Source organism: Glycine max, chromosome 6 (genome assembly GCF_000004515.6).
Source record: "Glycine max cultivar Williams 82 chromosome 6, Glycine_max_v4.0, whole genome shotgun sequence".
Taxonomy (NCBI): Eukaryota; Viridiplantae; Streptophyta; class Magnoliopsida; order Fabales; family Fabaceae; genus Glycine; species Glycine max.
The window spans coordinates 46352794-46369444 of NC_038242.2; the positions used below are offsets into that span (position 1 = coordinate 46352794).

Below are 16651 nucleotides of genomic sequence, written 5' to 3' on the forward strand. Positions count from 1 at the left end.
AACTTTTCTTTCTTCGTTACAGCTTATAGAGACAGGAAATGAGACACATGTTTGTCATTTTCCTTTTACCAGCTGTGAAAAACGTAGGAAAGAAAAAAAATGTGGTCGGGCACAGCTGGAGTTCAAAAACGGCTCAAAAAATCACAGAAAAGGCGAGGGGCAATGCAATTTATTTTCTATTATTTATTTTTCTTTTGGAAACTGATATTTTAATAATCAGAACTCATTAGATTAATCTTTTAAGGTAGAAATAATCGAAGTTAATTTTGTCTAAAAAAACTAACCTTTTTCATATGCATCGAACCTGAACCTGTTAGCATCACCAAAGAATCCCATCTGTATTCTAGACTATGTTTTTTTTTTATTATTATTATTATTTCAACGAAAAGAGAAAAAAACAGTGATGACGTGTCCAAGATCTTCGTTGGGCCTTTTTCTTTTCACCTCCTAACCTTTCTGTTCCTCACAACAACACACACACAGCGATCCCTCCCTTAGCTTCATCATTCTTCTATGCACTCTCATTCATCTTCCTTCATCATCATCATCATCATCTTCTTCTTCTTCTTCTCTGAATCCACCATGTTCAACTACCTTCTCTCCCTCTAATGATGGGTCTCTCAGGTACCTTCTTTCTTCATCTTCCAACCCATACCTTCTATTGGAATCTCATTTGCCCCATTTCAGATTTTGATCCAAAATCTCTTTTTGATGTGTTTTCTAGCCTTTTCAGTTCCCCCCTTCTGTTGGGCCACTCTCTATTTTTCGTTCTGGGAACATTCTCTGGTTTACTTGATTAACACTGTTTGTGTAATTTTATGAGAGAAATAAATATATATAATAAATAAAATGTGTGCTTTGTTCTTGGAATGTCACATTATGATGAAATGACACTTGGGTTTTATCTGCGCTTGGGTTTGCTTAATTTTGATCTAGAAGTGAATTTCTTTTTTTGTGAATGCATATAACAATAGAAGAGGAAATAATGTATGCACTGAATGATCCAATAACAAACCGCCATTAACCCCCCCCCCCCCCCCCCCTTCACTTCTCTTCCTTTCTTATGCATTGGAATTCGGAAAAGTACTTCCCCAACTTCAATTCAAACATAGCCCGTTAGATGTTTGGTTATTGCTAGGTAAAATTGATTTTGTTTCAAAGCCTCGGTTTGACTAGAAGTGGGAAAAAGTAGCTGTGTTGTCTTGAGTGTAGAAAATTCACACTAAGTTTTATAGCAAACTTGCTTTTAGGTGGTAAAAGCATCCAAACATAAATCACTTCACTTGAAAATCAATTTTACGAAAGCAATTTCATTCAAAATCAATTTTGCAAACACTCATCCAAACACACACTAAGTTTTTATACATTGATAGCGCACAGAGCAAAATGCAATTGACTGTTAATGCTTTTGAATGAATTGATGACGATTCTAATGGTTTTATTGGTATTACTTAGTGATTTACCGTTACACTTGCTGTGATATGTCTATATTTGTAGTAGAGGTCATTGATTTTTGGCTCTGCTATTGCTCTTGTCTTCTTCAATAGATCCGTTATTTGAATAGTTGCAAAGGAAATGATTACGACCATGCAGATTCATTATAGTTGGTTTGATTCTGAGGCTAAAATACGGTTGTTATCTAACTGTATATCCAGTCCCTATTGCAACTGATAAGCCGCTTACAAGAAGTTATCAGCTTGCTGACCCTGGGGATTTTGGTCTGAGTGAATAGATAAGTTGGTCGCAAATTTGCAAGATGCCATATTATATACAGAGACTTTATAGGCTATGCAATGCATCCTTTTCACCTAATGGACCTGCGTCTGAAGAGGCCATCGAGAAAGTTCGTGAGAAGTTAGGTATATTTCATTTTTGTCTTCTTTATCTTGCTTATAAATTCATTTTCATCGTGAACTTCATAGAAAGCTTGATGATGCCTAACGAAGAATGAAAACTGTGAGGCATACGAGAATAAATTGTGCTGAATCATTGATTGTTCTATACTCTGTCAAAATAACTTCAAACTTTCATTTTTTCTCTCCCTTTTTCCTCCTGATCACTTATCTCTATGCTTTCATTGAAACCAGTATAGGGTATTTGTCTTTTTGAAGGAGTCACAGGCTCAAGGTTAAATTTTGAGGGACAGTACAGTAAGCCTGCTTCTAATCTTTTTTATTCTTCCTTCTTTTAAGGGTAGAATATGTGTCACACTTTTCCCTTTAAATTTTAGGATGAATTATAAGACTAGAAGCTCTTGTGGTAAACCTCATTTGTCTGTCATTTATAAATTTACTTGCTGATTATCTTTTCAATGGTTCATGGAACAGATCATTGATTGTTTTACTTGTCCATCTAGATAATGGATTGTACAGATGTGGACCTATGTTTTTGAGGCGAGGGAAAGAAAAGAAGGATTTATCACAAGTTGTATACTCAAATTGTTTATTTTCAAGCCTGTTCAATTTTCCTTCATCTTGAGATATGGCTGTATGCTTTATAGCGAATGATAAATTGTCACTTCATACTTCTAATACCTTTGTGATTTTCTATTTTAGATGACTTTGATCTTGCCACATGATAGTTTTTTTAGTCTACCTGATATTTTATTAATAACCTAACATTATGTTTCTACAGAAAGAATCAAACCATCAGATGTAGGTCTTGAACAAGAGGCCCAAGTGGTTCGGAATTGGTCCGGTTCAATGCTTGAACATAATGGGAGCCATCAATCTTTGCCACCTATCAAATATTTGCATTTGCATGAATGCGACTCCTTCTCTGTAAGTAAAGTCTCAAACTTCAGATCACGTTTATTCAGTCAGAAATTTTTATAAATTTGGGCCTTAAATTGGCTATACCTACTGAAGTTGATTTGCTTTATCTTTTGCAGATAGGAATTTTTTGCATGCCCCCCTCGTCTATCATCCCCCTCCATAATCATCCTGGAATGACAGTATTGAGCAAGCTGTTATATGGCTCGATGTATGTTAAATCCTATGATTGGATTGATGCACCTGGCTCCAATGATCCATCTGAAGGTTTGTTTTTCTAAAACTTCACAATTATTTTGGATTTATACCCTCAACATATTTTGCCCATAAAACTGAACCAAATCAACCCTTATACATTTAGGAACTTCTGACCTTTTTTGTGTGAGAACTAGTATACAATGTCAAAATGTAAATGTCATCAGAAAGTGTTTATTTAGCTCAAGAACTACTGCTAGGGTTGTCTTGTTGGTTAAGGATAACCAAGAAATATCAATAGCTCAACTCGGTAGATACAAGGAGTTTAATATTGTTCTCTGTGCTCTGATCAAGAGATGCATTTTTGACAGAATGCTTACTTGAAGCAGGGCTGAAATGTGGAAGGGCATGATAAAGATAAAAGGGGCTTGGTATTGATCTAGCATATGACCTAGAAATCCCTAGGTGGAAAATAAGAAATTTTACTTGAAATTCTGGAAAATCCTTGTTATAATATTCATGTGTTAATATAAACCTCATTTTACATATAACAGGTCCTTTTATAAGCACCTATGAACCTGATTGGAAAATAATAAACATTCTTTTATAATGTTCCAAATCCATATTGTATATTAAGATGACTTTAATTCGATCATAATAACCTTTAGTTTCCTAAAAACTAACTAACGTATCTGGGCGCCTGAAGGCTCCTCACTATGCAAAGGTATGGGAAAGGGTCATTGTACATAGTCTAGTCTAACCCTTGCATATGCAAAGAAGCTATTTCTGGACTCGAACCCAAGAGCAACTGCTCACCAAGGCACAACTTTATCGTTGGGCCTGGTTTCTCGCCCTCTACCTTTAATTTCCAAAAATATCCCAATAAAACCCCTAAGAATATCTACTGTTTGATCTCATTAAAATTATCTAAAATCAATATATAATTATAATTGAAATCTTCCACTCCATATAAAAGCCTAAAACAATATTTTGAATGTTTGAAGATATTGTAAATATTCTATAATTTGCTCTCTACTCCATGTTTGAACATATAAGTGAATAGATGTATTCCACATACCTTTTTGACTGACTATCTGGGTCAATACAATAATCTATTGTGTGTGATCTGGATAGAACGGATCTATCCCAATAAAATTAGGTCCTTCCCAAAGTAACATCCTTGGTTGGAGGTGAAATTCAATCTACATTGGTTTCATCTTCTAAACTACTTGTGTCACTTCAAAAAATATTTTTTTTTCTTTTGACGAATCTCAAAAGTATATAATCAATAAGTCATCGAGTTCTTCTCAATATCTAATTCTCACTAATTTGGATTATTGGCTGTGTTATCAATTGACCTAGGACAGGAGTGTCAAAGGAATAAGAAATGAGGCCTAAATTCTTTTTCTAGAAGTTGTAGACCACAAAGTCCTGGATGCGTACATTGCTACAAAGTTACTAGGTAGAAATTCTGGAATTTACTTGAAAACAAGTAAAATTCTTGGTAGTGGTGTGGAAACATAAGCTGTATCTTGTTTTAATACTAGGCATTTTAAAAGGCATATTAGAACATTACTGGCTTGGAAACAATCTGCTGGAGCTTTTTTCAAGCCATATATAGTTTGTTAACAGGACTTTATTTTTGTCATAATTACCTTCAATTTACCTAAAATATCCCAATAAATCCCTTAAAGTATTTACTATTAAAATTATCTAATACCAATATGTTATAACTTATAACTAAACCATTTTTGCCATCAAGTCATACTTTTGGTTTACTTAGTAAATTGTAATGAAGATTCTCTGGATATATAATGGCTTGATGAATCAGCTTTACAAATTTGTTAAAAGGGTTACATATTAAATTTCTCATGCTATATCACTGAAATTGTCTTAAAAAGGAAAACAAAATGGATGCATCTAATTGCTGGTGCATTACTATAGAATAGTTTCAGCAACTCTATGTTTGTGCTAGTGCTAGTTATCCAGTGAATTTATGGGCATAAGATTAGGAAGTAGCTAAATGTCCATATTAATAAACTCCTGTAGTATTGAAGAGCTTAACTAACTGAGTTTGAATCTAGTAGGTGCTAGTCCCTTACAAATTAGTGACCCACAGTTTGAATCCCCCTTGAGAGAGGCACTCACATATAGTGCCCGATTGTACCTTGATTGAGCAAGGTTGTCTCCTATGGAGGATTCTTGTGGAGAACCTGAAAAAAATGGGTTATATCTATGTTCAATCAACTCTAAATATTTAGCATAACCTTGTGAGTCTTTAGTCTCGCTTGATCTTATAGAGACATTTGGTGTATGGAATGATAGCATTCATAGTAATGAACTAAACTGATTGTTTTTGTAATGTCGTCATTTGCCATGTATTTCTGCCACTAAACCAGAGAAAATACTTATGGCTTAATTTTTTATATGACCGTGTTTTTTAAAATGTCTAATGTGATTGCTTCAGCTTTCAGCAGTGCAGCCAATTTGTAGGTTTAAAGTTTAGTATTGTAAAATTCCATTTTATGCTGTGTTGAGGAGAAACTAGTTCTCCCCAATTCTCCATTCAGACAAATACAGTTGTCCAACTTGACTGGGAGATCATTTAAAGATTGCTGCTTTCTCCTTCTTTCAAATTCTTTTATTTAAAAGTTTTTTTCAGTGTATCCGTATATTGGAAGACAGTTGTAACTTGTAAGCATCTATCTATCACTGGACCCCTCAATAGTGGGAAAGCTGTGCACTTGGCCATTATCTTTTTTAATATGCAATAACCAGAATATGAGATATAAGGTTAATCTTCACTGCTAAACAATCAATTTCTGTGCTATTATCAATGTGACACAGCATATATTAAGAACACAAGTAGTACAGAGATTTTTCTCCCTTGCCAGGGTATTTGAGAGACCTGAATCTCAATTTCCACTCCAAAACCAAAAATTGATACATTCCGCTCTTCCAATTATATATGTTCTGTCATCTCTTCTCTAATTATTTGAGACTGGCTCACTCTTAATATCGGGGTCTTGTAACAGTTAATTTCTTGAAGGCTAGTATAACCTTTATTGTGAAGTTTTGTTTATGCAAAGATTGGAAATACCAAGTTTTACTTGATAACAACTATAATTTTTCTATCTATTGTTACATAACGACTATCTCACCGCTTCACAGTATCTCTTGTAGTGTATAACCTACACAATTATCCCAGTGCATAATGCATATATCCATATTATTGAATTCATATTATGTTGTAGCCAGTATAGCCTTATCAGTCTTATGATGATATGTGACGGGCAAGGATAATGCTTCCACAGTTCTGCTACTACACCCCACTTGTTCTTGCACAAACTATTTGACCTTTTTTAATATTATTCTTTCTATTATAGTTTAGATTCTAGAGTCACAATGATATCAACTCAACCAAGCCCGAGGTCTTTTCGAATTCAATTACACTAAACATACCAAATTGCTTCTGCATTGTGGACAAATTTCCTTCATTTAGAACTTTCATCTACCTCATTTTTGAATTGGCCAATATTAATAACTTGTTTTTTTTACTCTCCTGAGTCCTGACATCAAAATTTGTGATTGACAGCTAGACCTGCAAAGCTTGTCAAAGATACTGAGATGACAGCGCCGAGTCCCACAACGGTTCTCTATCCCACCAGCGGAGGAAACATCCATTGTTTCAGAGCTATAACTCCTTGTGCAATCTTTGACATATTGTCTCCCCCTTACTCTTCAGACCATGGCAGACACTGCACTTACTTCCGGAGATCCCAACGGAAAGACCTTCCGGGTAATCCGATTTATTTCCGTCGCTGGTTCTTACTCCACTTGTGAAATTCTGTTCTGTTAACCATTTCACACCATTGTCATCATTCGTTTCCGCTGCAGTTAATGTTCAGTTGAACGGAGTGACGGTTTCTGAAGTGACTTGGTTGGAAGAGTTTCAACCTCCTGACAACTTTGTGATCCGGAGAGGGCTGTACAGGGGTCCAGTTATTAGAACTTGAAAATTTTCTTGTTTGATGTGTCTTACTACACCAAAAGGAAATTGGTTTATCTTTAGGTTACAACAAAGGGAATGTGGAATGTGGAATAACTATATTCTTTGTCTATGTCCTTTAGGCATTGGAATATGTACATAATAATGCACTAGTGTAATCTATTTACAGACCTCAGCTTAATCCATTAGAATAGTTAACGGTATGTTGAAATAGTACTTGTCAGTGGCCTTATCAAAATTTGTTTTCGTAGAGAATAAGAGGGCATTGTGACTTGGTCATGCGAGTTCTTGTTACATTGTGTTATTTCAGGCTCCAAAGTTAAAATCAGATATATATATATATATATATATATATATATATATATATATATATATATATATATATATATATATATAAAAGTTAAAATCAGCTTTTGGAGAAGCTAATATGAAAAAGTGTATATACATTTCATACATAAGCTAATTTTAGTTTATAACAAAAACTTGTTTAATTTTTTTTTAAATCTATTAATGAAATATTATTCATTTTTTGTATGAAAGTCGACGTAATGATTTAAGTTATATATTTGGATAAGTTTCTCAATAAACACTTAAAGAAAATCAAACAAGTTTTTGTTATAAACTAAAATTAGCTTATGTATGAAATCTATTAATGAGAAATCATTTATTTTTCATGAAAGTCAATATATTTATTAAGTGATTAATAATATAATTCATTTTTTGGTTGAAAAAAATATTCCTTAGATTATGAGTAGTGTCATTACATCTAATCACACTTAAACCAATTAATTTTATAGCTTCTTTGAATAAAATTTAAATTTATAATAATATTAATTAAAATTAACTAATTTAATTACTTCTTCTATGAAGTAGTACAATTAGTAGGATATCAGAACCTGGTGGACCAACATGTTTTACTTGCTCAAGCAACTTGGGTTGGATTACAACTTGTCTAAACGGATAATTGTGTTGAATGATTAAAAATTATATATATATATATATATATATATATATATATATATATATATATATATATATATATATATTCTTTTTAAATGGATTGGTGGGTGAAGTTCACAAACTGAACATAGACTTTGGAAATTCAGTGAATTGAATCCGTGAGGAGGTGGTGTATGTATCAAGGTTTAGAAATTGTGGTGGAAGTTCAAGCGTCCAAAACAAATCGTTCCAAATTGAGGTGGAAGTGTGGAACCTCTTGTTGCTTCATGTGAACTCGCTTAAAACGTGTTAACGGGTTTGCTATCCTTATCAATGAGGAATTATTCAACTTAGTAACTCTATGCAAAGCGACGAACAAGGAAAGAAACTAATATAATATATATTTGTCAAAAAATTTATATTCACTTTTATAATAAAAATATTCAAACATAAATTCATAACATTAAAATCAATTTTGACTAAAGGGTTAAATTAATCTATGAATCTCTAAATTGTTTAACAATTTTTAATTGGGTATTTGATTTTGTTTTCAATTGAGTATTTTTTATCTGTATGAATTGACCACACTATCAGAAATTTACAATATCACATACTTTTTTTCAAGTAATTAAATTAAATCCCCTTAAATTTTCAATTAAGTATTTGAACTTGTACTTATTTTTTTTATTAATCGAGTTCATGTCTTTTCATTGACAATAAAGATTTAATTAATTAATAAATAAAAATTCAGAGACTTAATTGTAAAAAATAGTTCAAGAACTTTATTAATAATTATTAAATAGTTCACAGACCTATACATTTGTTGTCTTAACTAAAATCAATTTTATCAAAACTAGTTCAAAAAATTGATACACTTAAATTACATCATGATAACATCATATTTGCATTTTTAGCCAAGTTATATCGAGATGGAATATATGTCAACTAAGTTCTTATACGTCTTAATACATGATAGAAAAGCTAATATTAATAGGAAGATTATATTTACGCGCACTTGATCCTTAAGAGTTATTGTAAGAGTAATTTTAAAAAAAAATATTTTTCACCTTAATTATTGATTTTTTAAATTTAATGATTAAAATTAATTACTCATTATAATCATTAGATTTCAAGAAAATAAATAAAACATTTCTATATATGTTATTGTAGATGGGAAAAAAAAATACTGGTGACACATTGTAAATTTATAATACTCATGAAATCCAAGTTATTATACATTAATATTAAATTAACACACACCTACACTTATATGAGACGGATTTTATATAGTTGCTACTATCTTAATTGGAACCACGCAAATGCATGGAAGCTTCAGCACTGTTTAAAGTTTCAACCGTATTTTATGCGTTTGTTGACGTTTGGAACAATGTATAAAGGAAAGTTATTTGTGTAAATATTAAAATGAGACAATAAGCCAGAAATTATGACACAAGTGACAAGTAATTTAAATTTTTAAGAGAATAATTTATCCTTAATTAGTATTTTACTTCTTCGAGGAATTAGTGTCATGCAAAGTTTTAGTTGGGAGTTCATCGACGAACAAGTGTTGTCCAGGTCAATGTATGTCTGCAAATAACACTAGGAATAGTCATTAGCTTTGTACGTACAGATTGATGCTAAGATTAAAAACATTAAAAAAAGGCCAAAAGAAAAAGAAAAGGAAAATAAAAAATTGTATCTAGATATTTCGAGGTGGAATATTCGCCAACTACATTATTATATATCCGTCTAAAATATGGGGTATGATTTGAAGTTGATGTGGGTAGGTGCTGCTATTGCATTGGGCGTGAATGCTTGCAGCTGATTTTGTAACTCTGTTGGCTACATTGTACACCTCTTGTGTTACAAATAGCCTCTTATTAATAAATATTATTTGCCTATAGAAAAAACATTCTTATCCGTCTAAAATATGATAGAAAAGCTAACGTAATTGGTATTTTTATTTGAGGCTTGATTAATTGAAAATTAATGATATTAAAGTATTTTTTTATTTGGGTTTTGATTTTAAAAATAAATATATTTAAGAGAGAGAGAGACCCTTTAAACTGAAAGCTTTATTAGAAAGAAAATTTAGAAAATAAAGAAAACTCATGTACAGAAATATCAGTTTTTCAAAAGCTTTTCAAGAGTACTAAACAATTCACGTACAACAATAAAAGGAGTGAAAATCATTCTCGTATTATATATATATATATATATATATATATTAAGGAATTATTGTTACAGCATACTGATATTTCATAATTATTTTCCAATATAATTATCTCAATACACTTTTTTATTCATAAATATAAAAAATACACCATTCACCGCTCTCATATATCATCAAATACATCCGAGAAACCCACGTTCTAGTAAATTACTAAGAAGCAAAAGTAAGGGAAGTATTATCACTATTATGCTGACCCACCAAACTTAAAAATATGGTAGTTTACATCTCCACTAGATTATTATTTCTACCTTGAGAAAGGGAACTCCAACACATGCATGCTGCAGGTTTAATTAATTGTCTCATATTCCATGCACTTAGCAGCCACCACCACCACCTCCACCGCCACATCCCCCACCGCCACCGCCACCTCCATCGCCGCCACCGCCATCGCCACCACCTCCATCGCCACCACCGCCACCGCCATCGCCACCACATCCCCCACCGCCACCGCCACCACCCTTTTTACCACAGGCAAATATGATCATTGAAATAATAGAAAGGGATGCAACAATCATGAGAAACAAAAATATAGGGCCAGAGTGAAGCACCAAACCCGCTTCATTTGCATGAGCATCAAGGAAGTCTCTAGCCATCTTCTCTAACCGCTTCTACCTTCAATTTTACTTGTTCATGAGTTCAGTATAAATAATAAATAAGATGCACTTAGTCGGCGTTGGATATGCGTGTCGGTAACCTTATATAAAGGTTGAATACTCAGCTAATAATTATAGATAATAATATTATTATTTAAATATTATATTACCGTTTGTGTTATATTATTAGTCATTTGTTTTTAAAGAAAATTTTAATTCACTAAAATTTTTAAATTTGATTATTAGTTGTTAAAGAAAAAGTTGAACTCAGTTATTTTTATTTATTTTATTGGATTTTAGTCACAAAATTATTTTTGTAAATTAAAAATTTTATTGAATTTTAATTAAAAATTATTTTATTGGACACGTCTACGTTAGTGCCACGACCTAAAGTGCTTGCATCAGCATCACGATCTAAAGCGTCTGTGTCAGCACCACGTTCAATGAGTGTCATGTGTTGTTATTATTTTAAACACGTCTGACGGTAAAGTACGTTATAGTAAAAAAATAGATTAATCCGATAAATATTTTCAAAACAGACTCATTTTAATAAAAAATTTGTAAAAGAAATCCTATTTGATATTTTTGCCCATTTTATTACACGAAGTCGCAAACTACCCATTACAATGATACATCATAAATTTGGAACTTCCATATCTATTTCAACGTGGATGTGTGGAATTTTAGAACCTTTTGAAATTGCTACAAATTTCTAGAATATTCTTAAATATAATATGTATGAAAGTAGTAGAATATCCTAGAATTATAAAATATGGTAAACCAATCTAGAACTATAATGTGTATGAATATGGTAGAACAATCTAAAACTATAAGTTTATGTATAAGATAGAAGAATCTAGAACTATCATGATACTAATCTATCATGAAAACTCTAGAAAGACCTAAAGTAATGTAGAAACATTCACCACCATTGAGAGGTTGGTGACTTGATCCTATAAATAGGCAATTGGTATGTTGTAATTAAAAAATCCAAGAAATCAATGACATAGCATTCTTTCTAAAACAATTCTCTATCAACTATCATCTAACCAACTACCAACAGTGGCATCAGAGCTACGTTCGGTCATACATTGGGCGTAGTTATATTACCTACCTACCATTCCAAAATCCTCCCAACTACTTCAAAAATTTCCTTTGTACTATTAACCCACTCTAATAATATTTTTTCTAAGCTATGGATAACACTACTCAATCGTCAACTATTTCTGTCCCTATCTTCAATGGTGAAAATTATGATTTCTGGCATGTTAAAATGGAAATATATTTTTCATCTCAAGATTTATGGGACATAGTAGAAGAAGGCTTCACCATTCCCGCGGATACTTCAGCTCTTGATGCATCTCAAGAAAAAGAGTTGAAGAAAAATAAACAGAAAAATTCAAAGGCGTTGCTCACCTTGCAACAAGCGGTGACAGATCCAATTTTCCCAAGAATTATGGGAGCTAAGACTGCCAAAGAAGCGTGGAACACATTGCAGGAGGAGTTTCAAGGAAGTGTTAAGGTACATGCCGTTAAACTTCAATCTCTAAGAAGAAATTTTGAACTATTGAAGATGAAGGAGTCTGAGACAGTTAAAGATTACTATTCTAAAGTTAAAGGAATAGTTAATCAAATGAGAGCTTTTGGGGGAAGATATTATTGACAAGAAAATTGTTGAGAAAATTCTAATTACTATGCCCCAAAAGTTTGACCCAATCGTGACAACGATTGAGGAAACCAAAGATCTGTCCACTCTATCAGAGACAGAACTTGTGGGCTCTCTTGAAGCATATGAGCAAAGACTGTATAGGCATAAAGAAGATACAATTGAAAATGTCTTCCAGTCAAAGTTTAAATTTCATCCCCAAAACAAAGAAAATGGAGGAAAGAAAAATTATGGAGAAACTTCTAAAAGAAGAGAAGGTTCTAGGAATTTCCTTAAGAACAAAACAGATAAAAATCCTCCATGAAATATATGCAAAAGGCAAGGCCACGCAGAGAAAAATTGTTGGTTCCGTAATATGCCACACTGCAACCATTGCAAGAAGTTCGGGCACGTGGAGAAAAATTGTTGCAACAAAAATAGGCATCAAGCCAATATCGTAGAGGAGCATGATCAAGAACAATGTACATTCTACGCCACTCAAGACTCAATAAAAGAAAAGGGAGGAAGCTGGTACTTGGATAGTGGATGTAGCAATCACATGGTCAAGGATGAGACTATTTTTAAAAGTATTGATGAGTCTGTCAAAGTCAAAGTTCGACTGGGAAATGGAAGTGTGGTTGAATCAAAAGGCAAAGGCACTGTCATGGTGGAGACAGATAAAGGTACGCGACTCATCCATGATGTCTTACTAGTTCCTAGCCTAAAAGAAAATCTTCTAAGCATTGGCCAAATGATGGAGAGAGGCTACACACTTCACTTTGAAGGAGGTGTATGCAAAATCTTAGACAACAAAAATAAAAGGTCTGAGATAGCCTAAGTAAAGATGAATAAGATAAATAGAAGCTTCCCTCTAAATTTAAAATATGCAACAAACATTGCCATGTAGGTACAAGTTGATGATTCATGGCTATGACATGGAAGATTTGGTCACTTCAACACACATGTCTTAAAGTTGTTACATGAGAAGAACATGATGAGAGATCTTCCAAGCATAAAGGAGAACAATGAAGTGTGTGAAGGATGTCTCCTTGGTAAGCAACACCGATTTCCTTTCTCAACAAGCAGAGCATGGAGAGCGAAAGATTGATGCTAGGAATAGTCATTAGCTTTGTACGTACAGATTGATGCTAAGATTAAAAACATTAAAAAAAAGGCAAAAAAAAAAGAAAAGGAAAATAAAAAATTGTATCTAGATATTTCGAGGTGGAATATTCGCCAACTACATTATTATATATCCGTCTAAAATATGGGGTATGATTTGAAGTTGATGTGGGTAGGTGCTGCTATTGCATTGGGCGTGAATGCTTGCAGCTGATTTTGTAACTCTGTTGGCTACATTGTACACCTCTTGTGTTACAAATAGCCTCTTATTAATAAATATTATTTGCCTATAGAAAAAACATTCTTATCCGTCTAAAATATGATAGAAAAGCTAACGTAATTGGTATTTTATTTGAGGGTTTGATTAATTGAAAATTAATGATATTAAAGTATTTTTTTTATTTGGGTTTTGATTTTAAAAATAAATATATTTAAGAGAGAGAGAGACCCTTTAAACTGAAAGCTTTATTAGAAAGAAAATTCAGAAAATAAAGAAAACTCATGTACAGAAATATCAGTTTTTCAAAAGCTTTTCAAGAGTACTAAACAATTCACATACAAACACGAACAACAATAAAAGGAGTGAAAATCATTCTCGTATTATATATATATATATATATATATATATATATATATATATATATATATATATATATATATTAAGGAATTATTGTTACAGCATACTGATATTTCATAATTATTTTCCAATATAGTTATCTCTATACACTTTTTTATTCATAAGTATAAAAAATACACCATTCACCGCTCTCATATGTCATCAAATACATCCGAGAAACCCACGTTCTAGTAAATTACTAAGAAGCAAAAGTAAGGGAAGTATTATCACTATTATGCTGACCCACCAAACTTAAAAATATGGTAGTTTACATCTCCACTAGATTTATTATTTCTACCTTGAGAAAGGGAACTCCAACACATGCATGCTGCAGGTTTAATTTATTGTCTCATATTCCATGCACTTAGCAGCCACCACCACCACCACCTCCACCGCCACTTCCCCCACCGCCACTGCCATCGCCTCCACCGCCACCGCCATCGCCACCACATCCCCCACCGCCTTCGTCTTTACCCTTTTTCTTGTCATCACCATTGGCAAAATATGATCATTGAAATAATAGAAAGGGATGCAACAATCATGAGAAACAAAAATATAGGGCCAGAGTGAAGCACCAAACCCGCTTCATTTGCATGAGAATCAAGGAAGTGTCTAGCCATCTTCTCTAACCGCTTCTACCTTCAATTTTACTTGTTCATGAGTTCAGTATATATAATAAATGAGATGCACTTAGCCGGCCAGTAGTTAACGTCTTCATAACGACGTTGGATATGCGTGTCGGTAACGTTATAGAAAGGTTGAATATTCCGCTAATAATTATAGATAATAATATTGTTATTTATCATTTGTTATTTAAATATTATATTATCGTTTGTATTATATTATTAGTCATTTGTTTTTAAAGAAAATTTTAATTGACTAAAATTCTTAAATTTAATTTTTAGTTGTTAAAGAAAAAGTTGAACTCAGTTATTTTTATTTATTTTATTGGATTTTAGTTACTAAAAATTATTTTTGTAAATTAAAATTTTTATTGAATTTTAATTAAAAATTATTTTATTGGACACGCCTATGTCAGCGCCACGACCTAAAGTGCTTGCATCAGCATCATGACCTAAAATATCTGTGTCAACGCCACGACCTAAAGCGTCTGTGTCAGCATCATGTTCAATGACTGTCATGTATAGTTATTACTTTGAACACGTCCGACGGTAAAGCATGTTATAGTAAAAAAACAAATATCTCTGATAAATATTTTCAAAACAGACTCATTTTAATAAAAAAATTGTAAAAAAAATCCTAATTGATATTTTTGCCCATTTTATTACACGAAGTCGCAAACTACCCATTACAATGATACATCATAAATTTGGAACTACCATATCTATTTCGACGTGGATGTGTGGAATTTTAGAACACGTAAATACCTAGAGGCGTCAATATTTGAAGTTTCAATCATATCCTATCTATTTTTTCAAGTTGAGATTTTGGGTTGATGTGTATAAAAGATTTTTTTTTTGTAAAACAAAATAAAGGAAAATAATTTGTAAATATTAACAGGGGACAATGGAAAGCTGTTTTCTTAATTACCTTGGATTTTGTGCTGTATTCTTGAGATGTATATGCACCCAAAACATAAAAGAAATTAAAGATAAAAAAATTGTTTATAATATTATATAAGTATTTTTTATGTTGAAATAATAATAAAATTGAATCCCTATAACATTCTTAAAAGATACATTAAAAAAATAATGGGTTTTTGTCCTAAATATTATTTTGGTGGAGGTTGCCAATACACTTTAACTAAGAAATATAGGAGTATGGATACTAGGAAAATATTGAATTATATAGGAAAATGGGTATATATATATATATATATAAAATTTTGAGGGGAGGATCAAAATTTAATGTTACGTAACTACTAAAAAAATTATTTATCATTTTTATAAATTCATATGACCTAATATATATGATTTAATTTTGATCATTGAAGATAATATCTAAATGATGAATATTTATTTCTCTTACTTTTATATAATTAAAAAAAATCCTCTCATATTAATTGAAGATGAAAAATAACTCTAAAAATTAGTTTTGATCGAAATTGATCTCTCTTCATATATATATATATATATATATATATATATATGTGAGAATTAAAGGATAGGATAAATATGAATTATAAAAAGTTGACAAGCAAACAAATTTTATCAAGCTCATTGTTTTTTGTTGTTGTTATGCATAGTTAATCCGTACTTTGTATTTTTTTTTACTTACAATATGAAATTATATTTAAGATTCTTGTAATTTATGAAATTATATTTTACTTCTTACTGGTTTGATTATCTACTATTCAAAATTAATTGAATGAAGTTTTCTTTTATCTTATCTATGAGAATATGAGAACTTCTTACGCAAATACTAAGAAGTTTCTATAGTTGAAGATTCAACCATACCTTATCTATTTATTGAAGTTGACATTTGGGGTTGAAATATAAAAGGAAAATGATGATTTGTAAATATTTAATTGACGAGAACAATAAAAATTTATTTTTAATCACCATTGC

At 31.8% G+C, this 16651-nt stretch overlaps 1 protein-coding gene across 5 annotated transcripts; it reads left to right on the forward strand.

Moving 5' to 3' along the window:
• Window positions 1–8: 8 nt before the first annotated feature.
• On the forward strand, window positions 9–7254 carry LOC100805101 (2-aminoethanethiol dioxygenase-like). 5 transcript variants are annotated; one of them, XM_041016007.1, is made up of 6 exons: window positions 9–152; window positions 1656–1859; window positions 2635–2780; window positions 2891–3038; window positions 6562–6765; window positions 6864–7254. In XM_041016007.1, the coding sequence occupies exons 2-6, from the start codon at window positions 1757–1759 to the stop codon at window positions 6980–6982; spliced, it is 720 nt and encodes a 239-aa protein (XP_040871941.1). In that variant the 5' UTR covers window positions 9–152; window positions 1656–1756; the 3' UTR covers window positions 6983–7254. The 5 variants fall into 5 exon arrangements, with proteins under 5 accessions (XP_040871941.1, XP_014631657.1, XP_014631658.1 ...); XM_014776171.3 differs by lacking the exon at window positions 9–152 and adding an exon at window positions 159–624 and having other exon boundaries at window positions 1594–1859; NM_001254613.3 differs by lacking the exon at window positions 9–152 and adding an exon at window positions 466–624 and having other exon boundaries at window positions 1548–1859; window positions 6864–7253.
• Window positions 7255–16651: the final 9397 nt, after the last annotated feature.

Bases quoted from the DNA above. Each gene is read 5' to 3' on its own strand.
- LOC100805101 (XM_041016007.1), top strand. From the start codon at position 1,757: ATGCCATATTATATACAGAGACTTTATAGGCTATGCAATGCATCCTTT. The intron at 1,860-2,634 runs GTATATTTCATT...ATGTTTCTACAG, and splicing joins GAAAGTTCGTGAGAAGTTAG to AAAGAATCAAACCATCAGAT. The intron at 2,781-2,890 runs GTAAGTAAAGTC...TATCTTTTGCAG, and splicing joins ATGAATGCGACTCCTTCTCT to ATAGGAATTTTTTGCATGCC.